At 40.8% G+C, this 24,790-nt stretch overlaps 1 protein-coding gene across 2 annotated transcripts in view; it reads left to right on the top strand.

The window, feature by feature from the left end:
- The first annotated feature begins 2,053 nt into the window (after positions 1-2,053).
- The window catches only part of CRYBG3 (crystallin beta-gamma domain containing 3), a 95,874-nt gene continuing 73,137 nt past the window's right edge, over positions 2,054-24,790 (top strand). Inside the window, exons 1-2 of one of the 2 annotated variants that reach the window (XM_030472038.1) lie at positions 2,054-2,233; positions 17,909-17,987. In XM_030472038.1, the coding sequence (XP_030327898.1) occupies positions 2,127-2,233; positions 17,909-17,987 (186 nt within the window). In that variant the 5' untranslated portion in view covers positions 2,054-2,126. Of the gene's footprint in view, positions 2,234-4,842; positions 6,194-17,908; positions 17,988-24,790 lie in introns of those variants that run through there. The other variant, XM_030472040.1, reaches the window with a different exon arrangement.

Genomic DNA, 24,790 nt, shown 5'->3' with positions numbered 1-24,790 from the left:
TGCCTCTGTGTGCAAACCACTCACCATAATATACTTAACTACATCCTGAGGTGGTTATGAGGATTAATTAATGCTTAAATCCTTTGAAGATACCAGATGCTTTATAAATGCTAATTATTATATTCAGGTTTGCTACAGTTTAGGGATTAGACCCTACTTAAGCAATAGGTAGAGAAGCTGTAAGATGTAGACAGCAAAGAAGAATTAAAAGTAATAAACAGTCATGGAGAGCCTAAGCCTCCCTGCAGCTTGTTTGGTGCAGTCCCCAATAAATTGCCACTCTTCTAATTTGGTTTTGGAGCCTTAATTACTTTTATTTTCAGTGTCAGAGGGAGTGTCTCCTCTATAATGTTCCATAGGGGCTGCTGTTATGTTTGTAGTATTAACCCTGACTGCTGTTTCCCTGAGAGTGGGCAACTATGTACAGGCACTCTCAAAATGTGGTTTATTTTTTCTCTATGCTGTTCTGGAATGAAACACTTCATATTTTTGTGCTAGTTTAGGGACATCTGTATGACTTGGAGAATTGTCTGTTTATTTGTACACTGAAAACTAGGCATGACCTTGTTGTGTAGTAAATGTTGTTCCCCTGAATAAGGTTTGTGACTGACAATTACACTACGAGAAAGGTCCTTTTTGTAACCTGTTAAACAACCAGCTAGTCCTAACTCAGTGGTAAAGATGTAAGTACCTGTTCAATATCCACCCGTGTCTGTGTTTTTAAAATCCACATCAAAGCTGTATGAGACCTGGACAACATGAAGGGAGCTATCCGTGCATTTCTTTTAAGATTTTGCTTATAGCTGAGGCAGTGGAAAATAGACAGAAAAGTAGTCAGTTTATTTCCAGACTGGTTTATTGCTGCTGTTCTGCAGATGGGCCTGGAGTAGAGCTTCATATCCACCCCAAGCTGCAGGCACGGCAGGTTGATACTATGGCACAGTGGTAAAGAATACAGGCAAAGAGGCCTTGGGTACAGAGGTGGGGCTTGCACCAGGTGACCTCTCAATGCAAAAATGGGATGCAAAAAGGAACTGATAAAAAGGTGAGGTTTAGAAATCACAGAGAACAGTGGAGGTGCTCATCAAGGTGAGAAAGGAAAGTATGGTTCTGAATTGAAAATCCTAACATCAAGGCTTGTTTATTTTACTGGTAATTCACACTCAGTGAATCATTAGGGTTTTGTGCATCACCTCTGTCTATAAAATGAGGATAATATTTGTCACCAGGTTGTTGAAGTGGCAAGGTCATGTCTGTCCTTAGGGATGTTAACTCTAGGGAGGCCACAGTCCTCAGAGGGAGAAAAATTAAGGTTTCAGTATTAGAAAACAAAACAACAAAACTCCTTTCTAGGAAGAGATCTTCAAAAGACAGGAGAACCCCTTCCTCCAAGTCACTGGTGTTCATCGGCAAGAATGGCCTGAACTACTGCAAAAGTGACCGAGAGAGGCGAGTGGTGAAACTGTGTTCTTTTACTTGATTGAACTGTTACACCGTCCATATGTATGTGGTGTGCAGCAGCCAGGTGCTGCCCGGCCCAGGACAGTGTGAAGCCAATTCCTGATTTCGCAGTGACAAAGGTGTGCTATCTCAAAGTTGTCACAGGCTAGCGTTGGTGTGTGCAGCCGGGCGGGAGTATGACTTCTCAACGCTGTCTGTTTTTATTACAGAGTTAATTTTCCCTTCAGATCTCTTCTCTTTGTTCATGCTAGTTACACCACATTAACTTAGGAAAACAGCCGCCCCCCGCTCCTCGGTTGGCGGCGGCAGGCTGCGTGCTGTGCTACTTCCCCCTCCGCTCCGCCGTGCTCTCGGCCGGGCAGGAGCTGCCTCCCTGCGCGTCTGCGGCCGCCGGAGCGCCGGCAGCGGGGAAACACCTTCTCCTGCCCCAGACGCACGATGCAAAGCCCGGCCTCCCGCCTCTCCGGGCGCAACTCTCGCTCTTCCCGCCCTCCGCCAGCCCCAGCCGCCCCGCCGACGAGAAGGGGCGGGCGGAGCGGCGAGTCCGCCCCTGGCGGGGGAGGAGGGAGAGGTTTGCCGCTGCTGCCTCCCGCCGCCGCGGGGACTCGGTGCTGGGTGGCTGCTGGCGGTGCCTTGTGTTCCGTCTGCGTCCCGTCCCGGCAACGATGTCCGGCGGCGGTAGCCGGCGGCGGGCTGGCCCCTCCTGGCACAGCACCTTCTCCCGCTTCTTCACCAGGAGCCCACCCAGCGAGGCGGCGCAGGGCGCGAACAGGTACGCGAGGGATAGGACTGGACCGGTCGGGTGGCCGCTGCCGTCCTCTGCGCCGTCCTACCTGCCCCCAGCCGGGGAGCGGCGTGAGCCGCCGGAGCGGGGGACGCGGGGCCGTGCCGGCTGCCCCTTCCCGCCGGTGGATGTTGCGACACCAGTGGGTGAGGGAGGGAGAAGAAGCGGGTGTGCGTTCACTGCGGGCGGGGACGGGGAGCTGCCCGGACGTCCCGGGGCTGCGGCCCCGGTGGTGGGGTGCCGCAGGGCGGCTCGGCCGGTCACGGGGCAGGCGCGGGCCTGGCGGGGCTGGGCTCGGCTCCTGGGAGAGAGCAGGCTCCGCGGCGGGCGGGCGAGCGGTGGCCCCGGGCGGGGCGGTGGCTTGTCACACGGAGTTTGGAACCGGGGGTACGTGTGGGGGGCATTACCTTCGCTGCTGGCATCGCCTCCGCCCGTGGTGGTTTTAATTTAACGTAACTATGGCACGGCGCGGGGCGGGCCCCCGCGGGCTCGTCGTGGAAGCGGTGGGACACCAAGGGGTTCTCCTGGGAGTTGATGGTGGGCGAGCACCGGCGGCCCCGCGGGACGATGGAGCCCCGCTTGAAACACGCGTTCGGTACGAGCGGCCGACTGCGGGGCTGGGGCCGTTCCCGGGGAGCGGGTATCGGCTGTGGGGCTGTTTCCCGTCCTTGGAAACCGAGAGCAGGTCCGTGAGGGATTCGGGAGGGTTGTTTGTTTTTCTTCTGAGTTTTCACACTTGGTTTTCTTTTGAACTCGTGTAAATCAGACGTTAATGCAGTATAAATATTACAGATGTGTCTTAAACACTCTTAATGTAAAATTTGTAGTTTATGGAAAACTGGGTATTAATTTTTTTTTAGTGCAGGGAGACTTTATGAGATGAAAAGGTTGGGAAACTTGTTGTGTATTTATTCCTCTTCCTTTTTTCTTTTTCCCTTTTTTTTTGGTGGCTGATTCCTACATGTGCATAGGAAAGAAGCACAGCTGAAGTTTCCTTCTGCTTCTTATACAGCCTTATTATTGGCCCTGGTTAATTAGGATATTTTTGTGGTGAAAAGTTGCCAGCTGGCTAGGCCTTATTTCCTCAGGTGTAGTATTTATTTTTTGCTTTTAACATGTCAGTTTTAATCTTTGAGTCATTCTTGATACTGCATACCTTTGTGTTTAAACTGGCAGAGAAGTAAGTGCAGTTTAATCACCTTAGATAGTGGGTATCACAGTAGTTCTTTCAGTAAAAAACCTTTAGGATCTTGCTTTGTGTATTTTTGGCAATCATGAAAAACATGAGAGCTTATTGCCGTCTTATGCTGACCATCTTAAATGGTCTCTTAAGTGCACCAAGAGGACTTTTAACTTTAGAGGTTTTCTTTTACTTCAAGTATTTGGCCAATGCATCACCAAGGATTCACTGTCTGTTCATGAGCATGAAGCACTGCTTTTGATTTCCTGGAAAAAAAAGTGAGGCTGCTGAATCAAGGACATCTTTACAGTTGTGGGAGTAGTGTAGCTGTTATGTCTCCTGGGTGGTTAAGATATGGGAGAAGGAAAAGGCTTGGATGTGGCTGAGGACCTGAAGAGGCAATAAGAGAGGTTTCATCGAAGCCCTCCTTGCCAGCTCCCTGCAGCTGTGGTTTGGAATAAACAAAAAAGCATAGCGGTCACCTTGGTGAGAAGGAGGGTGATGCTAGTTCAGTGGTTTGCGCACTGAATAGCCTATCTGTAGATAGCACTCATGGTAGACCTGCTCCGCTTAAGTTGGAACTGGAATCTGTTATCTCTATCTAAATCACAGTTTCATTTCCTGCAGACAACAGCTTTTCCTTTATTAGGAAGCTGGGATAGTCCACCTAGGTACAAAGAGGCTTCGGTCTCTTGGCCTTGTTCTTGAACTCCTTGCAAAGTTAACTGGAGGTGGTTTCGTTTCTGGAATGGAAGCAAGCAAAAATCCTCCCTCTCTGAGGAGTTCAATTTGGTATGTTAAGGAGCTTTTTTTTTGTTGTGCTGGGTTGCAGCGTGGCGCGTTAGTCAGGAATGCTGACGTTCTAGTATTTGGTTTCCACTGGCAGCCTTCTTCACAGATTAGCGTAATTGCATACATTAAACAGCGCTGGGTTGGGATGAGTGCCGCAGGTTTGCCTGTCATGTTTATTTAGTGAGCTTGGCAGTGTAGAAAAATGGGTCTCTGAACAAAGCGTGCGTGTGGTGAGAGGGAACCAAGGCTGCTCTCTTGTGTTTGTTGTTCAGGCGTGGAGTGTGTGAGGCAAGTTTGGGAACACATCTTCTGTGAAGTGTTGCAAGAAACGTGTAATATACCAGGATAGTTAATTTCCTGTTCACCTTATTGGTATGATATATTTTGGAACCAGATCAAATTTGAAATATATAGAAACAAACTGATGTATGGAGGTACTTACCTACCATTAAGTTTCAAAAAAGCAGAACACCTAAGTAAAAAGGGCAGGGGAGGGAGGGGTATGTTCTACAGGGCCACATACACTCCCAGGGTACCTGCATTGACCTCTGGAGACACACATCATGCTTAATGCCTGTGCAGAACTTGTCAGTTTCCTAAGTTTTAAAAACATGCAGAGATGAGCCTGCATATGTCCAAAAGTTGTTCTCCATTTGCTCCCACAAGTTAGGCAATGGCAGCTGGATGGAAGCCCCCAGCCTTATAGTTGCCCCTCAGCTGGGTAGGGTATGGAGCTCTCACCCGCTCCTCCTGCAGGCACTGAGTTCAGACTCAGCTTTAAAAATACAAAAGCCAAACCTACTGTGGCCCTGGTTTAAAATGGGAGGAAGGGGAGGGGGGAATTACAGTGTTTGTTAATCACTGTCTTAGACTCTTCTGAGAACCTCATTTGATGAAGAGCTTATGTTAATAACTTACCCCTAGAGCAATTTGTAGCTCTGATGAACATGAGAATTGCTGGAGGCTTGCTTGCTTGTGGAAAAAATAACCTGTGCAGATTAGTTGCAAGTTTCATAGCAGCAAAAAGCACAGCACATGCATTAACAGCTTACTTGGCTTTTACGTAGAATACAGACGAACGTGACGTATTTCCCACTGAGGTTGCTTGCAAGCATAAGTGTGTTCACGAGCATTTGGGCTACTTTGAACGATGGCTTAGGTGCAGTTCTTTATCATTAACTTCCATCAAAGGCAGTCATTATGCTTTACTTGGTTATTTGCTATTTTCAATAATACGAAATTGATTATTTGTTACCACAGTGCTTGTCTTGGAGCAGTCTAAATCCCAAGGCTGAAAAAAATCCCATTGAATTTTCACTATTCTAATGGGAATCTGGTTGGGTTTGGGGTTGGTTTTTTTTTGTTGTTGTTTTTTAAGTATGCGTTTCTTTAGTCCATGTGGATGAAGATACAGCTTTTACAGTGTAAGTCAATCCACTGCAGATTCCTTCAGTGGCTGAGCAATTGTTGTGTTGCAAATAAATGTGACCTTTCAGGTCATGCTAGAAGCTGCCAAGGAGGTGTAACACTTTTCACTGATCCCTTTATCCCAGAGCTACCACCAAAATCTCCTTCAAACTATGGATTTGTTTTGTTAGTTGTTATGCATATTGTTTAGCAGGTTCATTTCAGGTTTATGTTTTTGTCTCCAAGTGCTGTTGGTCGCTTGGTCAAATAACTATCAGTGCAAGTGTGCCTTTGTTGGGTTTGTCCGGATATTTCTTCTGCATCGCTGAAGTGTACCAGAGGCATCAAACAGGGAAGAGCATGCTTTTATTTGGGTTTAGAGGGCTTTTTGGTGTTTGGGGTTTTTTTTTCAGGATGAGATTATTGTTCTGTTCATCCATTAGTTTCTAACTAAGAGCTTTCAGAGATGGAAGAACTTTGTTTATTCTGCCTGAGGAGAGATTAGAGAGTCTCTTTCTTCCTCTGGGGCTGCCAGTCATTGTTCCTGTTTACAAAGAACATGTATTTTTGTAGATGTAAAAACTGCGCATTTGGGGATTGCTGGGAATTAATTGAAAGGGGAGTAATACATTTCAAACTTACTTCTTTGGAAGTTGCTATCTGTTGGCTGGTCTTGATTCAGATACTGTTAGCACCTCTGAAGAAATCCATTGTTTGCTGGGAAAATCAGTCTCTGCTTTCTAATAAAGAAACTTCCTTCCCTATGTCTCATCCCGACCCCCCCCAAGTAGGATTTGTTGTTGTTAAAATTTAACTCATTTTTGAGTGTACATCAGGGATGATGGTTTGTGGGACCAGCAAGTGGAATACTCCCAACATATAGAAAAATTCAAATTAGATTTCCCTAAGCAAGATGTATTATGAAAATTTTCTGTTCATTTGTTAATTTGGGGGGTTTTGTTTCTTTTTGCTTCCTAAATTTTTCTATTATGACTTTTATTGCAGGATAATTCAGAATAGTAGCAAAGGCCCCTGATCCAGCAGGTTACCAAAGTGGTTGTCTATCATTAAATAGGTAAACAGTTTTGTGCACTATTGTGGGACCACTTGTTTGATTAGAATTAGGTGCATACCTGGGTGTCTCATGAGACTGAGACCAGAAGGAGCAAAGCCAGCAGCTGGCCATGTATGTGTGAGACATTTCCTAAAGGAAATGTTACTAGAGTATTAATTATAATAGTAGCGTTCCTTGGAAGAAACAAAGCAACTTCCCCACACACATACACCACTCTTTTGTAAATGTTAACAGTATTGTCTGCTTGCCAGTTATTGGTGTAAGTGCTAGAGTTAATAAAAAAACTATTTCTAAAACAACTACAAGTCTATGCTTTTAAGAAAGAGTTTTGCAAAGGTGAGACCTCCTCAGTCTTCTCTGGTGAACAAAAGGCTCACAGGTGGAAAAGCAGCAAAATCCAAAACGTGGTGCTGTGGGGATTGTATTTCTTATCATTGAAACTTCTTAAAAGGATGGAAACCCAACTACTGCTTTTATTTTCTGAAGCGTTTTTGGATTTTGTACATTGTATGTGTATGTACATACTCAGTATATGCTATTATACTTCCAGACAATAGCCCAGCACTGTGTTGCATAGGCTTTCCAGGGGATATTAATACCTCTATTCTTGTGGTATTTTAATTTTCACTTCTAAAATAATTTTTACAGATTCTAACCAACTTCACAGTATCACTTTTGAATACTTTTAAGATCAGAAGTGTGGGTTTCCTTAGTCATAGAATCTTAAAATCACAGAATGGTTTGGGTTGGAAAGGACCTTAAAATCATCTAGTTCCAACCCCCTGCCATGGGGAGGGGCGCCTCACACTAGACCATGTCACCCAAGGCTCTGTCCAGCCTGGCCTTGAACACTGCCAGGGATGGAGCATTTACCACTTCCTTGGGCAACCTGTTCCAGTGCCTCACCAGCCTCACAGTAAAGAACTTCTTCCTTATATCTAAACTGAATCTCCCCTGTTGAAGTTTTAACCCATTACCCCTTGTCCTATTGCTGCAGTCCCTGATGAAGAGTAGGGAAAGTCATTTCACTTTCTCATGTCAATTTTGCTACATGAAATATAGTGTCTAATCGTATTGTGTTAATGTGATTTCATGACTTGCCTTATTTTGAAATGGAGTCTTGTCTTTCTCAATATTGCAGTGTTTCTTAAATTGCTGAAGTATTTCACGGAAGGCAGTATATCTACTTAAGCAGCTTGGAGGTCTTGGGCTATAAGTGTATGAACACTGCGGATGTGTGCTTCACCTGTTGACAATGTTGTGTAGGGAAAAATGTAGGAAGAAGTATTTCTTGTGAACACACGAAGCTAAAAATGGGAAAACTGGAGAAGTATTTTCTTGTTTTGAACCAGTAGCCTTGTGTGCCTCTACCAAGAGTTTTCTGCTCCAGCCTGACTAGAAGAGCTTGCTGCATTTTACTGGTGACACCAGTCTCTCTTGCTTATTTTTTTTTTCCTGGGTGTTTTTTCTTAATGACATCTTTTTAAACTTCTGTTATGCTCTTTTTATTTGGAGAACAGCAGTTGCTGCTGCTTTAAAGCTTTCCTGGATTATTTTCTTTTTAATGACTCCTATTTTCAAGTCATTTGTAAGATCCATCGTTGATCCCCAACCCTGCAAACATGACATTTGATAACAGTTATATAATGGGCTGTCTATTCTCTATTAATTAAATAATTTTAAACTTAATAAACTTAAATAGTTTATAAATCTGTTTCTAGTATTATACCAAGTTATGTGCTAGTAACATGTTTATTTCATAAGAATGCTGGAAACTTTATTTAAGCAACCAGACTGGCAAATGTAGAGCAGATTCTACATTAATGTTGGTTACTATGCTTGACAGATGCCAGAAGAAAAACCTTGATGTAATCTGGTATAATCATAACTGCCCAATATCAAAGTAGGCTCTACTCAGAAACATTTATATTTCTTTTCTCTAGCCTTTGTACGGCTGTTCAATTCCCTCACATGTAAAACGGATTAAGTTTTTCAGCACGGATGATCACGGGCCATCATACTTACTTCATTTTATTATAGCCTTTGAACTGAAAGGTACATGTTCAGTTTAAAGACACGATTTGGTTCTTGTATTTTAATTATTATTAATGTAAATTTTCATAGTAAAATGTGACATACCTCTGATTTTACATCATCTTTATTTTCCCCGGTATTTTTAGTTGCATTTTGAAAGAGGATTAAAGAAAATACCTTTTCATTTTATACTAACACTCAATGTAGCTCACATAGGCCATGTAACACAGTGCTACTAATGCAGAACATGAAGCTGACCTAGCTTTGCAAAGAACAGTATGTAGATAAGCAGCGTAAGCAGGTCTGAAAGGAGAAATTGTTTCAGTTGAAATAATCTAACTTGCCTGATCCTGTCTGTAATCAAACCAGTTTCGAAGTGGGATAGTTTAATTGAATGTAATACATTTTATACTATTCCAACACTTAAATTAATCAGCTGATTGTAACACTTCTTTTGCCGAAGTTCTACCTCCTCCTGGCTCTATTTTTTCCTTTACCTTTCTCTGCTTTCTCTTCCCTTGCTCTCACTTCCCTTCTTATTTGTTTTCAACAAAATAGCAGCTTTGCTTTCCTTTGACCCTCTAATTTCAAACTCACTAACTTGATTTTATAATTTCCATTTATCTTAATGTTTCTCTGTCTCCTCCCCTGTGTGTGTGGCCTAAGTTTAAGCACAGAAGTAGGAGCCAGAAACTTCAGATTTAAATTTCTGTGCAAACACTCCCCCTCTCTTTAAGACAAGCCCCAGCAGCCTTGCCAGAGATGAGGGACAGACTTTGTCACTGCTATTACCATTTGGTGTCCCAGGAACAGTGTTAGCATTGGGAATCTTGCTGAGAAGTTGGCCAAGATTTTTCATTTGAAGCTTTTCAAAAAGGGCAATATTCTCTTGGCGGAGGGGAGGAGGGAAAGGAGGGAGGGAGCAGAGGAAAGAGCTCTTGTTACTATTTTCTGTTAAAATACCATTGTATTTTAACTGTTATTTGACTCAGAAGTCAGCTTTTAAGAATCTTCATTGATTTCCTCACTTCTTGTTGCCGCTGAGCTTTACAGTTTTCCTTTTTGGTTAATTTAACAAATGTTTAGTGTACCCTTGCTCATGTCATTCAGTATACATTCCAAGAGTTTGACTCTTAAATTGTCTGAATTCTCTTTGTAGATCAGGTTCTGATAGTTCTCCTGCCTGCACAGTGCACGAATGGCTTCACAAATGTGATATTAGTATCTAGAGTAAGGTGTTGGTATTTCACTTTTAAGCCTGTTGTATTTGGTTGAATTAAAGGGTAAGTATTGAATGTTGATTTACCAAGGGTACTGGGTGATCTCAGATATTAATAAACACAATGTTGGTCCTAACGTCACTGGAGGATGGGAATTGTTGAACTTAGTTTTGTTGATGAGATGACAGCTTTAGTTGATAAACTGCTGAAATAGTATCTTTAGACTCTTTAAGGCATCTGACTTGGTGCTGATGCTCCAATTAACATAATTGCAAGTGTAATTGCAGTGGGCTAAATAATTGACATGTTGAGAGATATAAAAAGACCAGATGTGAAAATTATTTTTCTACTTTATGTATTTGAAGAAAATTAAAAGGATGTATTTTTGAATCAACTTATTTGTTATCTTCATGAATAATTTGGAAGAGGATAAAGCTGGAGCATGTGAAGTTTGCAGATGACTAGAGCGCTAAGTATGGGAATCGCCGTATAGATGAGAACAATAAAAGCAGACGAAGTTGCTGTGGTTGACAGTTGAATATGAGCTTTGCACCAAAGCAAAGTGGTGGCTTGGAGAGATAACGTGATTCTTGGGTGTTTGAGTAACAAAGTACATGTATTCTGTGGATGAACTCTAGTTACTAGAGTACTGAGTCTGGTTGTGGTGTCCACAATTTATTATGGAAAAGATGCTGCCAAACTAAAAAAGGCTCTGAGAAGAGCTCCAGAACAATTTAATGTCTGGAAAACCTCCCTCACAGAATAAAATGAAGTAGCTCAGTAGCATTTAGTTTGTCTAAGAGAAAGTTTTGAAATGACAGGGTTACAGTTTGAGGAATGGCTCTGCTTCAAGGTATATAACTGGAAGGGAAATAAGAATTAAGTGCTTCATCTCAGAGTAGACCTATGACTTGAAGAGAATATTTGAACCTGAGGCCTTTGTAATCTGTCCCACGTAGATGTAGGTTGATCCCGTAGCTGAGAGATGGGGCTTGATGAATCGGACTAGTTAGCCTAATTTTAAGTAGGGAATTTAGTAGTAGCTTACATGGAAAAAGTCTGATTTACAAATGTACATTTTCCATTGCTTGGTGGTTGTTAATCAAAGCTTGTATCTTCTGGTCAGGTGTTAAAGGCTTGTCACAAGTCTCTCTTGGTGAAATTTCATAATCTAGATTATGCAGGAGGCCAGCTTCAGTAATCGTAAGGGTCTGTATGGCAAGTAGGGTAACTGGTATACATAGAAAAATACTATTCAAAAGGTCCGAATTTTTAGCAGTTATCTTTTTAATTACTACTTGGAAGCCAGAACAGAGAAGAGAACAATACTAGTTAACCTATGGCTCTTTGCAGATGTATAATAAAAGTTTCATAACTACTACTGGTCTGTGGAAGTGGTTTGAGACTGTAGTGTGTTGAAACTTCATGGAGATTTTGGTCTTGCACATCTATATTTGATAGTATGATTAGATTCGTGGTTTTCCGCTCATTCATATTCTTCATGGAGGCTCTTGCACAGATGCATTTTGAAGTACTAGGTGATGAGATCCTTGTTAGCAATCTCGCTGTTGCTCTGTTGAAATATCCTTCTGGAAGGTCACCACTGAATGTGTTGCTGTGTTGGCGCTAAGTAAAATTGGAAAGAAATCATGACACCAAGATCAAATGAGGTGTTACTTCCCAGAGAGGAGCCTTAGTTTTGTTCAGAGAGAGATAAAAATCAGGGCTCAGGAACTGGCATTACACCCCAGAATGGTGAAATAAAGAAACTAACAAGAAAGGGAACCTAAAAATGCCATCAGCCTAAGTGAAGACTCCAGCAGAGAGCAAATTGTATCAACAAACACAAAAACTCATCACCTTGAGGAAAACTGTTTAGAAAATATTGGGAAGGAGTCACAAGTGATGTCGTGAAACCTGAATAGATAAATATATGTATAGGTCAGGCTTAGTTTATTAGCATTATGCCACAAAAGCCAGGTGTAGAAGCTTTTTGCCTCTTGGCCTCCTGGAGCATCTTTCAGGTTAGGCATTGTTTATTCTCTCACCATTACAAGTCGTTACATTACGTGGCTAAATGGTTTCTGAGGTAATCTGAAGAGAAAACCAGTTAAAACCAAGTAATGCTAGCTTAATGCAGTAGCAGAGACGATTAGGCTATTCAGGGAGTCATCTTTCCGTGAAAAGAAAGAAAGAAAGATGGCAAAATGATAGAACACTTGCTTATCTGGTAACATCTGGACTGCATGAGAAGTACATGCTGGAGCTGCGCCGTTGGAAGACACTTTGCTTCTGAGCAGTGGGAAGAGGGACAGTCCACATCCAGTGTGGCTCGAGTTGAGCTTTAGCCAACTGTCCCTGTTTACTTAAGAGACTGCCCATTAACTTCCCCCTTCCCAAACAGCAATTAGCAGCCCTGTACCTTCTCCTTGTAAACAGAACCTAAAATGTCACAGTGGTTACTTTTAATTTGGTGAGCTCTGTGTGTGGTCAGTCTCACCAAATCTTGTGTGTTTGTGCTTTATTGCACTTGCTACCCCCTGTAGCTTATGGGGCTTTTTTAATCTGACACAACACATTCCCAATCTGCTGCATGCATAACATGGGTGGGGTAGATTAATAAAGGAAGAAGGGGATGGGCTTTTAATTTGCAAGTTCCGAGGGATTGTTATGAAGGACGAAGATGGAGGAAGCAGACTTCTTGCACCATACAGCGATGCCGTGAGGGCCTTTTGAAGATGTGATTGTTTCTAATTGTCTTGTTCTGTTTTTAGAGTCAGAAAAGATCTTCCAAAGATGTATTTAAATTTGCTCAATCAAATTGATTTTTTTTCTTGACTGTGATCATTCATGTATATTAGCTAACCTGAGGCACACAGTTCTTACATGTGCCTACTTTTTGTGTGAGCAACAATGTAGAATAATGTCTCCCCCACATGCATCTCTAACCTCCCCTGTATAAGTGTAATGATTAAAAACTTGGATCACAAACCTGCTTCTGATTCAGACACCACCTGTCCATGTATTACAGAAAGGTCAAAATGGATTTTCAGCAGCAGAGGAACAGAAAGCATTAGAAATCACGCAAAGAGAGGTTTGTGTAGAAGATACAGAAGGGTATCTTTTGTAACTTGAGTTTAATCTTGATTATTTAAAGAATGAGAGTGATGCTAATCACATTAGGCATGCTGGCAAGACAGTCTAGGAGATCCCTCAACCTTTGCTGAAGATTAACCCATCCATGTTGGATGTTCTAATACATAAGAGAAAAGGAGATGTCTGGCAGAAATAGCAGCAGGAAGGCAGTAGATTTCCAGTTTGAGTACTTGAGAGGTTTGGTTTCTAGTCTTGATTTTGACAGTGTCTTTATTACTCTGGGCATTATTTAATAATTTCATATTTGTGGGTTGTTGTTTTTTTAATCTATAGAATGAAAATAGTATCTGCCTAAATATGTTAAACAAGTGGTTGTATCAGTTTGTAAATGACTGCCTGTATATTTCAGAAGTCCATGGGAGCAAGTTGGTGCAGCAGAGGTGTTTTCTGTCTTCCTACGATCGTGCTTTGCTCTGTCACTTCTTAAAAGCAAGTACAAAGTTGATTCAGAACTTGGGTTAGTAGAGCCCTATTGCTGGGTATATGAGTAGTTTGTGAAGCATAGAGTTGAAGACTCGTGAGCTTCATCTTCCTAATTTATCAAGTGCTGAAATGCTCTCCAAGAGCTGGCTGACTGATGTACTAAACCAGTCCATGCGGTTAAGCACAAACCCAGCTCTCTATGTGCTGAACTGAAGATAGCATGCTGAGTACCTGCCATGGCAAAGCACTCCTAAAATGCACCACTCAGGAAAAGCTTAAAGCAACAATGAATCTCTGTGGAGCCAAAGTTTAATAATAGAGATGTAGCCCAAATGGGCATGGGGTGGAATGCCTAGTTCATGGTGAGCCTGTATATACTAGCAGTCTGTTGTTTTCAGTTCTTATGAAAGGCATCAGAATTTGGTAGTGTAGTATCATGTGGCTATGAAGTCAACATTTCTAAAATGTTGACTAAAAATTTAGTTGCAGAGATTGTCCTGTAGAAAAAAAAAAAATATATATATATACCTTCTTAGAATACAGTTCTTGAAAGAGTAACATTTAACCACTAATTAAAAGGATAGCATGGGTATATAAAAAAAAAAAAATTGAATGGGTAATTTTTAGCATAAATACTAAATGTCTTACACATTTCCCAAGAATTAATTTTAATTGTGAATGTCATAGCTTAAGAATTGTGTTCACTACGTCTCTGAATAGACTTATATGGACAACATGGTCTTAAGCTGCAACATAAGAGTATGTGTGGCGCAGTTACATCAGTTCCACCATGGGATTCTTTTAACAGGGAGCATAGGGTTGTGTGTGGGCCTATGAACTTTATTACTTTATTTCCTCTTCAGAGAATTTTTGGAGAAAATCCTGTGCAGTGTTCCAAAATTTGCAATTAGTGACTGTGAAGTTATTGATGCAATAATGAGGAGAAAGCCTTAAAAATTGTATGGGGTTGGTGGTGGGAAGTGATAAGCTGCATCATTTGAGCCCAGTGAGCTGTAGACAGCCTTTTCTCCAGTCCCAAGCACCAAATGTGGCATCAGCTGCTGTATCTGTGGTGTTTAGGCTGTAAAAGGTATCTTGACTCTTTGGGAAAAACAAAACAATTTTATCTTGAACAATCCAAGAGGCCTGTTTGCAGCAAATCAAGCTTTTGTACTGTAAACTTCATTCATTCAGCATGAGTCATTCGGTTTCAAAGATCCGTTTAGAACTAGCTAAGAGTAGAAGAGGTTCACAAAAAGTGGCTCAGTAGCGAAGAGAGCTGCAGTGGTTCATGCTTTCTCATTCCTGCCTGTTGAGTGGCATTCATTGCCCCTTCATTAGTGCTGGTGCAAATCACTGCACTGTAAACTGGATCCCGGGCTGAATTTTTCCTGATGGAAACTTCTGCTCCCCTTTGACTTTCTTCTGCAAGACCACGGCCCTAACTGAGAGTCCTGCTCAGCTGACTTAAGGGTGGGAAGAGATAGCTGAGGTTGAGGAGGAAGGCGTGGAAATTTCTAAAGCTGGTTCTGCTGACAAAGTCTGCATGTTGAAGAACTACACCCTAAAGCAAAAGGTTAAGGAATGTAGAAATGCTAGTATAAACCACAAAAGGGTGTGGGGAATTGCTTCCAGGTTTAGGTTTATTTTATGCTGGAAAGTAAAGTTTTGATACTTTTTTGTTACTTGTTGATTTTTAAGATGCTTATTTACTGAATTGCATTCTTTTGGGTTTGGTATGTACACTATGGAATTTCACGGCAATCTGTCCAAGCCTGGCTAGCTAGAAGTAATGCAGGCATATATTTTGAATACAAAGTAGGAAAGTGTAAAAAGTTTTGGGAACATGTGAAGGGAAGAATATGAGCAAAACAAAGCGATAAAAGGATGCTGGTTATTTGTACTGGCAGTACTGAAAGAAAGCAAGGATCTCATTTGTAGTCTGCAGACAAGTTCTATAAAGAGTGATATCCTGAAGCCAGGAAGAATGTCTGGTGAAGATCAACATCATTATTCTGTACAGGGGATTCTTGTTCATGTCAAGCGTATCAGCATCAGGAAAAGCCATGCAGATCTGATAAGAGTGGGGGTTTTATAAACAAAAACCAAAAAAACCCCAAAAAACCCACCAAAACTAAAATGCACTGAGAAACACTTTTATTAATGTGCCAGATTGCCCAGAAGTGGTTATGACATCTCCTTCATGAAACACATTAACAGCAGAAGAAATTAATAGGGTCTGCCCTGTCTTACAGGGAAGCAAAGAACAGCCAAGACTTTGTGTCTGATGCTCTCCCTGAAAAAGCATCTTTGTGTTTATGAATGCATTATGAAAGATTACCTGGGGTGATGTGAAAGTACATGGTTTTCAACTTCAAGATGATCTATAAAAGAGAGGAAGGAGCTTTTCTTTTGATGTATGTGAAAAGATCTGAAAGGTCTTGAAAAACTTAATTGCAGGAGAGTGCTGTTCTCATTTTTGTTCAGGGAATGCTGTCTCTCAGCAGCTGAGAAGGAAACTAACATTTAGTCAGACTGGGTTTTGTATTTTGTGTGTGTAACAACGTATATTTAGTTTGGATGCCTAAACCACACGAAGAGGAAACCTTTATTTTTAGAAGTCTTAATGAGACATGCTTACCTATGGTTAACAGTCAGTGGCGGTAGGAGTACCAGGATGTTTAAATCCTTTCTCCAAATGATAGAATCATTGGGTTGGAAGGGACCTTGAAGATCACCTCCCTGTCCGTCATGGGCAGGATCACCTTCCACTAGACCAGGTTGTTCAGAGCCCTGTCCAGCCTGGCCTTGAACACTGCCAGGGATAGGGCAGCCACAGTTTCTCTGGGCAACCTGTGCCAGTGTTTCACCACCCTCACAGGGAAGAATTTCTCCCTTATATCTAATTGAAATCTGCCCTCTTTCAGTTTAAGCCATTCCACCTTATCCTATCACTACATGCCCTTGTAAAAAGTCCCTCTCCATATTTTTTGTAGGCCCCCTTTAGGTATTAGAAGACCTTTAGAAGGTCTCTCCAGAGCCTTCTCATCTCCAGGCTGAACAAGCCCAGCTCTACCAGCCTGCCTCCATAGTAGAGGTGCTCCAGCCCTCTGATCAAAGCCAGACGCGGTACTGCAGGTGAGGGTCTCACGAGAGCAGAGTAGAAGGGCAGAATTGCCTCCCCTGACCTGCTGGTCACACTCCTTTTGATGCAGCCCAGCCTACAGTTGGCTTTCTGGGCTGCAAGCACACACTTCTGGTTCATGTTGAGCTTGAAATCTTGGCAGAATGCCACCAAAATGCAAATAATTGGTTTTTAATTTTTATTTAAACAGCTTTCAAATCATCTCTTCATACAAGTTCAGAAGTAAGGGCTTGTCCATTTTTCAATAGCAAAGCTGAATTTCTAAAATAGATGAAGACTTTTTTTTGAATGATTATGACTTCTCTGCAATACTGAGCATTTCTCACATGATATATTGGTACAAAGTTATTTTAATTCAGCTTGTGATATGCAATGCATGAACTGATGTCTGTCATTAACATCCTCTAATGTGTTCTTTGAAACATTTTTGCTTGTAAGTTGCATGTAGCACAAAGGTTTTGATTAGAATGTTCTCAGCTGGATTGTGCTTAAGGATCCTTCTAATAATCAGGGTCAGGGGGAGAATGGTTCCCTTCATTCCAAAGATGGATACTGAAGAAGATTTTGACCAAGATAAATTTGCAATAAGGGTATATGGGACTTTGGGTTTCTGACATTTAGAATGGAACAGTGGACGTTTCCTTGGTAAGAACAACATGCCTGTTATGCCCTTTCTAAATTTTCTTCTGAATTTGCATGGTGAAGACCATTTAATAGGTCTTCACTGAACAGTGGTAGCTGTGATTTGTGGTGTTTCCACCTGCCCTGAGTACATTACACTCAATCACAGTCCTCAGTATAATGGCTGGGAGTATCTTCTAGCTGCCAGGTGTGCCAGGTAGTGCTACGGCAGTGAATGCTGCTGTGGTAGATGGTTGGTTGAACTATAGTACCATTTTTTTTTTTTGCAGCAGAAAATAATACACATGCACAGTAAGCTAGGGTTTGGGTTTTTTTCAGCTGGAAGAACTGCTGTGTGCCATTTCTGAATGCTTGCATTTGAAAACCTGTATGAGGTGAAACTGGCTCTTTGCTTCCATCTTCAGCTTTTTGGGGCATGGCTTTTTTGGGTGCTGTATGTACAGAGTATGGGCTGTGGTTTGGGAAACACGTTCTTCTGTCCTTCTAAGTTAATGTTGTCTTGTGTTTGAATTGAATGATACCGTGTTGGCTCTCAGGTAGAGTTGAATAACGCAAGTCCTCAGTGTTACAAAATATCTTTGTTTTTCAGTTCTGAAAACAAAGGGAGTGAAGCCATAAATTTAAAGAGCAACCAAAAGGAAAACACAACTCTGCCTGCACTTTTTAAGGTATGATTTTTATTTAATAATATTTAATTTAGCTAAAGCCTGCTACCTCTTCTTGTGACTAGTTGCTAGTGTTCTGATGTTGGATGTATCCCTGCACTGCAATGGGGCACTTGGTTGCCATGTTCTTGGTTAGGGTCCATTATGCCAGAGTGGGTACTAATGCAAATGCAGAAGACAGAAAACCTGTCTGTGCTTCACATTCTTAAGCCAAAATTGATGTCTTTACTTACATTAACAAAGTGGGAGTCTAGTGCTAATTCTACATGCAGTTAACCAGTGAAGAAGGAAGCTAGTATTTGTATCAAACTCCAGTTTCAGGCATTCCTCTAAAGTACCACTTTTATATATTTTATAAATATCTAACCAGCAAGTGTTTGCCTGCTGAAGGTCCACTGGTTGCCAACCAAATCACTGTAAGATCTTTCTGCTGAAATTCATATGCATGTTCTTCACCAGTGTTATCCATGTTAATCATGCTTGTCTTGTTCTGTAAGATTTTACTGCAAAAAAAGGATATGCTTCTGTGTGATTAGGGCTTTCTCCTATGTCACTTGACACAACATGGTGGTTGTCTATAAAGTTGTGTTTAGATTTAGTCAAATATCGTAAGTAATTATGTACAGGACATTAATTATGGACAGGGCCTGGAGATAACAGCCGTTTTTGCTGCTTTTCTTGTCCTAGTTGTTGTAGTTTAATGTGGATAATATTGTGGCTACTTCTCCAAAAGGGCCTTGACTAGCCTACCAGATTTATTTGGGGAGGCCATAGGCTTCTTAACACACTGAATCTGAGATTTCTATCATGTGTTACATTTATTGAGCAAGAACAGCGTATGAAGAAGGAAGTGGTGGTCTTCCTGTATGGCCTAGAGTCTCTATGTAGTTGCATCTTCAGTATCTAGGGTCAGTTTGTTTGGGCTTTACCAAATGTGAAGAGACACAGCAGTTGCCTCTAAAAAGACCCAGTTTAGTCCAATAGGGTTATTAGCTCAAGAACAATTCCATGCTGAACAAAGGTGGGAAACAATGCAGTAGCGCTAGTTCAGGAGTTCTGTGGATTCAAGCCAACTCTTGTCAGTTCTGAGCTCCTGGAAAATGCTACTGAATTCCTTCCTGTTACCATAAATCATGGACTATTGATTTTATGCCTTGAAAAGTGGGCAGAAAGGAATCTGATAAACCAGAAGACATTCTACTATAATAGCAGTAAATTTTCCAGCTTTTTTTTTTGTTTAATCCTATTTTTCTGTGATCAGTGAAACATTCAAAACTAGATTTTCCTTTTGAAGAAAGTTTTGACTGAGGAAGAGGAATCATTTAGCGTATGCGCACATGGCATCAACACCAGGAACTGCTTAAAAGGAAGTATGAAGAGAGCTATATCTCAAGGAACAAGTGGGATATGTAGGTGGAGCAAAGGGAACAGAGCAGGTTTAAGTTACCTAAGAGTGTTTCTTTCTTGCCAAAACCTAAATATCTTTTTTTTTTCTTTTTTTTTTTTTGAGAAAAGCCCAAACTCAGAATCTTTCCTGTCAAATCTGAATTCATTGCAGTAAAGTCTTCTACTTGGAGCTTGTGTTTTTGTAATACCGTACTAAAAGTTAGTGCCAATATTAATGCTTTAAAGTTTTATTCCAAATATCTGATCGGTTTTCTTTTTCTTGCCATAACTTTTTGTTTCATTGTATTGTCTTTGACCTCAGAGTTCAGAAGTCTTACAGTGTACATTACATTATCCTTGAAATAATACCTGGTGTTTGTATAGGCTTTAGAAGAAAGGTGCAGTTTCCATAATACTAGAATATGCTGGCTGTTCAACCGAGAGCTTCCTGTCTAACTTACTTCCCTCTTTCTTAAGCTGATCAAAAATCTAATGATACACTTGAACAGATTCGTATGTATAGTAATGAGTAATTTTAGCACTATAATTTTATATCTTGTGTGCAATTAGTAAAAACTGAGGGGGTAAAGTATTTTCTACTGCTCCCCCCCCTTTTATTTTTGTAAAGAAAATCTTTTTCTTATTTTCTCCTACCACTGCTTCCTCCAACACACACTTGCATTTTGAGAATACCACACTGTCCAATGCCTGAGACTGGCCAAAATAAGCTGTCTTGTGCAAAGATCACTAGAATGCAGCTGAACAGTGGAGAGAACTGAGGCTGTCTCATTTGAAAGGGATAATGTATGGTATTGAAAGGTGTTTCAGGTTTTTTCATTGAGCCATCAAGCTTACGATCAGCTGGGAAAAATGAAAAAGCTTTTGTTGTTATGGAAAGTGTACTTCGTGAGGAATAGTCTAAATCTATTTATCTACATGGATGGGTTTTGGGTAGGTTTCCATTCATGTCGATGTCTCTGAACTGTACTTCTACGTAGGCATTTCAGGTGGATGGTAACTAAAAGTTGAAACCATACTGTGTCTGTCTGGCACCAAGTTAATGAGCTATCATGTTTCTGATAGACTTGCATGCTGTGATTTTGTGTATTCATTGGCTGTCTCAGTAGGAGGCCAGGGGCAAGATAGTGAGGGAACCGTAAGTCTGATTTAGCAGCAAAGGTCGGACATCTGAGTTATAGCTGATTGGGTGAGTAAAGTGAGAAACGTGCTGCACTATGGTAGTTCTTTGGCTCTTCTGAGCACTTTAGTTACCAGTTCTGTACTTTACCCCTGCTATTTTTTTTCCCTGTGATTAAATATTTAGCTCATAGAGAGAGGAAAAGATATTTTAATAGTCACGAAAATACGAAGCCTAATCTTTCTGTGCCAAGGTGACTTTATCAGTCATCACTTGATCACTTTTGAGAAAATATTACTGAAATATGCTTTCCAGAAAGTTCACCACCACCACCCCACTATTTACAGATTTTGTTTTGCTGCTGTTTCTTTCAACTAGAGCAGTAAACAGTGCTCTTTCTGAGTAAGTGTTCTATTTGACTGATGTGATTGTGAAACAGGTGGTTTTGTGGATGTAAACAGTTTTTGAACTTCATCTTTAGTGTTCTAAGTATCTGTATTACATAGTGTCCAGTACACAGCAGTATATTATTAACCTCACTTCTAGTGCTACAGGGATTTTATTTCTAAAAGGAGTATTGCAGTAGTGCTTCCTGCAGAAGTATGTTTTGGGTAATGCCCTTAAAACAGAGGTTTACAACTGGGACGTAGGCACCACTTGGATTGTGTGGAACCACAAAAAATATGTGCTACCAAATAAGCTAACACCGCTATTGTAGCGAGTGACATGCTGGAGAATGTCATGTTGGTACAGCTTTGAGATCACACAATGCTCATGTTGTATGTGCTTGTGCCACAAGTCTAACCTACCTGTATTACAGTATGGTAGTAGTAGAAGCGGTGATAGGTGCTTAGGCTAGTTTCAGTAATAGTGAATGCCTTAGGTCCCAGGCTTGCCCTGTCTGAGGTTTTCATCCAGCTGAAGGCTTTGCCGGACAGTGTAAGCATATTCCCTTGCCTGCCAGTCGTACCCAGATATTCTTCCTGTAGCGGCACATGGAGGAAACGGCACATTCTCCCATAACTGATTAGGAAGGAATTCTTAACCATCTCAGCACAGCTCGCTATGTGAACTCTGTCAAGCAAATGCAAAGTTTGCAAAAAGTAGGTACAAATGCGATATATCAAATGTGTAATTTAAACTTCAGTATTTCAGTAGCATTAAATATTTTATAATTTGGCCCATAGGCTCAAGCCTGGGTGCTATTATCTGGATTAACCAGAGGCAGTCTCAGTCTTCATAGAAAACACAGGTGCAGAAATTACTGCGAAGATTATCTAGTCCACTGCTCTGCCCCAAGGTGAGATCTCTGTATCCGTCATACCTGACAGAAGTTTGTCTAACTTGTTCTCAAAGACCTCGAGGGTTGGAGATCTCCAAGATCTCTGCAACTTCACCAGACAACTGTTCTACTGATTTCATAAACCTTATAATTAGTATGTCTTTTTAACATCCCATCTAAAGCTTCCTTGGTACAAATTAAACCTCTTGCTAATTGTCCTCTGACAAATACTCCTGTATGCTGTGAACATGGAGAAGAGATTATATTATTCTGTAGCCCTGCTTTCTCACATGAATTTCATTTCAAGATAACATAAAGATGGCTGTATTTAAACAGTAGACATGGTTTTAAAACTTGATGGCAAGAACTGCAATTACATGATAAGATGGAGCCAGATTCTTTTTGGAGTTGCAACAAATAGGACAAGAGGCAACGGGTGCAAGTTGGAACATGGGAAATTCCAGTCACTTACAAGGACTTTTTTCCTTTTTTTTTTTTTTTTTCTTTTTCCCTCTTTACTGTAAGAGTGGTCAGATACTGGAACAGGTCGGAACAAGGAAGTTGCAGAATCTTTATCCTTGGAAATAGAAGCCCTGCTCTAACTGGAGCTGTTTTGAGGAGGAGCTTAGAATACGTGACCTTCTCAGCCACATTCCTTTCAGGCTAATTTGTTCTGTAATTCTCTGTCACATAATTTTTCATCCAGCATGTGAATTCACTTAAGTTTTAAAAAATGTCCCATGATCTTGCTGAATGTATGTAGCTGTTCTAGGGAGTATCCCCAGTTCTGACTTTATACTTAAAGTTCCTTAAAGTTCTACAAAAAGCTAGAGATCAAAATTAAGCCTATTGTCTTGGCTTTATTTTATATTGTATGTATTTCATATGTATGTTATCTAAGTAATGTCTCTCAGTCTGTGTGTGAATGCCAATTGAACGCCTGTGTCTTAGTCTTAGCGATCAGAAATAAGGGAGGAGGATTGTTTGTCTTTGGGGAGTCAAGGGAGGTGGATGACTGCTGCCAACCATGAATTTTTAAAAACCTGAGAGTTACCTTTAAAAGCTGTTGCTGCCCACAACAATGAATGAAAGACAAAGCCAAAATGTTTTTGGAGTTTGCGTGATCAAGATTTCCCTTGTGGAACCTGAAACCAGATCTTTTTCTCTCAGCAATGATGTAGACTTTTGCTGAAATGGAATTTTATAGGTGAGTACGTAGCACCTTCTGGTTTCTCAGGACACTTTGTTAAGTTAATGATGTTAAAAGCTGTATGTCCAGGAAGATATTTCAAGATCATCCTATCTAAAGCCTTTACCTAAAAGTAATTTCCTGTGTCATACTGAAGATTTTTAGAAAGGATCATCCTGAACTGTGCTTCCCTCTCTGCTGCTTCTGCAAAGAAGGGATCTTGAGCAGGAAACTTCATTTCATGATGGATGAAAAAAAGGGAGAGCTTAAACCTTGCTCAGTTTGACACAGAAAAGCACTGAGGAGACAGATGAGAAGAACTGTGGTGCAAGATGCTATAGCCTGCCAATAGAATAGAAATACAGGTGGAAATCACACTATCTTGTGCCCCATTCCCAGTGTACTTCCTGCTTGCACACACCTTCTGCATTGAAAAGGTGAATTTCACCTTTATTTTTTTATTTATTTTCAAATGTCAGGGAATCATCAAGTGAAAAAGAAAAAAATGATTTCATGTCTGTGAAAACATTTACACTAAAAAGTGAGGGAAGTGTAATACTGGGAGAATTTAGAGGAAACAACAGAAATAAAACAGGTAATTCTGTTCTCTCTGACTCCGTACTAGATGTTGTAGTAATAAGGCAATGGTTACATACTGAGAAGTGAATACCATTTCTTAATCTTTAATCAGAGCTTTACAATAATTTCAGGAGAAAATTTAGAAGGGAGAAATTTTGAAATAACACTGCAAATGGTGTGAATGGAATTTTTAAAATCACAAAATTCACTTTGTCATTCTAGAGACTTTCACTGAGTTGACAATTTCCTGTAAAAGTGACCTAGCAGAAACTTTATTTCAAATCGGTACCTCCTTTATCTCTACTTTTTCATTTGATTGTTCACCCTTACCACCTTGGGTTTTGTTCTCTTGTCAGGGAAGATGAGTCTGGATATTTCTCAGATTTTAGGAGGACGCTAGAGTTTCAGAGCATGTTTGTTTCATCTTGTCTTTCCTCATCTGACAAATGAAATCTGCATTTAGGACTCCTTGGTGTTGTAAGAATTCAAATGGATGAGCAAGTCCCAGTCTTGAACTTTCAACAGAGGCAATTGTCTTTCCGAATGTTAAATAGTCACTGAATTTAAATAGGTTTCTTTTAAAAAATGCAAAACTTATAAAGTTTAACTAGAAGTCTCTTCCTGTTGTTTAACTTTTACTCCCGGTTATGAAGATGCCATGATTTCGTTAGTTCTCTAATTATTCTTATCTTCCAGGGTTGTCATGACCTGATTTTTTCATGTCAAAACAAGCAGAGAAAGGAGGATGTGAACTTTTTGTATTGTGAACTCTGTGATATAAAAACGCCAAAACATTCAGAGGTTCAAAGCATTACTCACTTGTAGAGATACAGAACTCACAATTAACTTCAATCCTCCCAAAACACCAAGGCTTTGTTAATCTTTGGGGTTATTTTTCTTTTTCTGATTATTTAAAAGGTATTTTTTAGTTAAGACTAAACAGTTTTTGACAGTGGTGGAACCCCCTTGCATTATCTCATCACCACCCAAATTACTGGCATGAATAGGAAAAACCCATTTTGCGTGTTTTTTAAATCCATTTTTCTCATGAACACTAGCAACAGCGGACTTTTAAGAGTTCTCTGCTTATCATATACTTCACTATCTGGTAGTACTTTTTCCTGAATTATTCTGAATAGCATGCCAATTTTCTTGAGCAGTTCTTGTTCCTAGTCTGTCTCACTGTGTCTGGTTCTTTTTCATTAGGTTTTCATATATATATAGCATCACGT

The sequence above is a fragment of the Strigops habroptila genome, chromosome 2, assembly GCF_004027225.2.
Source record: "Strigops habroptila isolate Jane chromosome 2, bStrHab1.2.pri, whole genome shotgun sequence".
Classification (NCBI taxonomy): domain Eukaryota; kingdom Metazoa; phylum Chordata; class Aves; order Psittaciformes; family Psittacidae; genus Strigops; species Strigops habroptila.
This window is presented reverse-complemented; position numbering and strand designations above follow the sequence as displayed.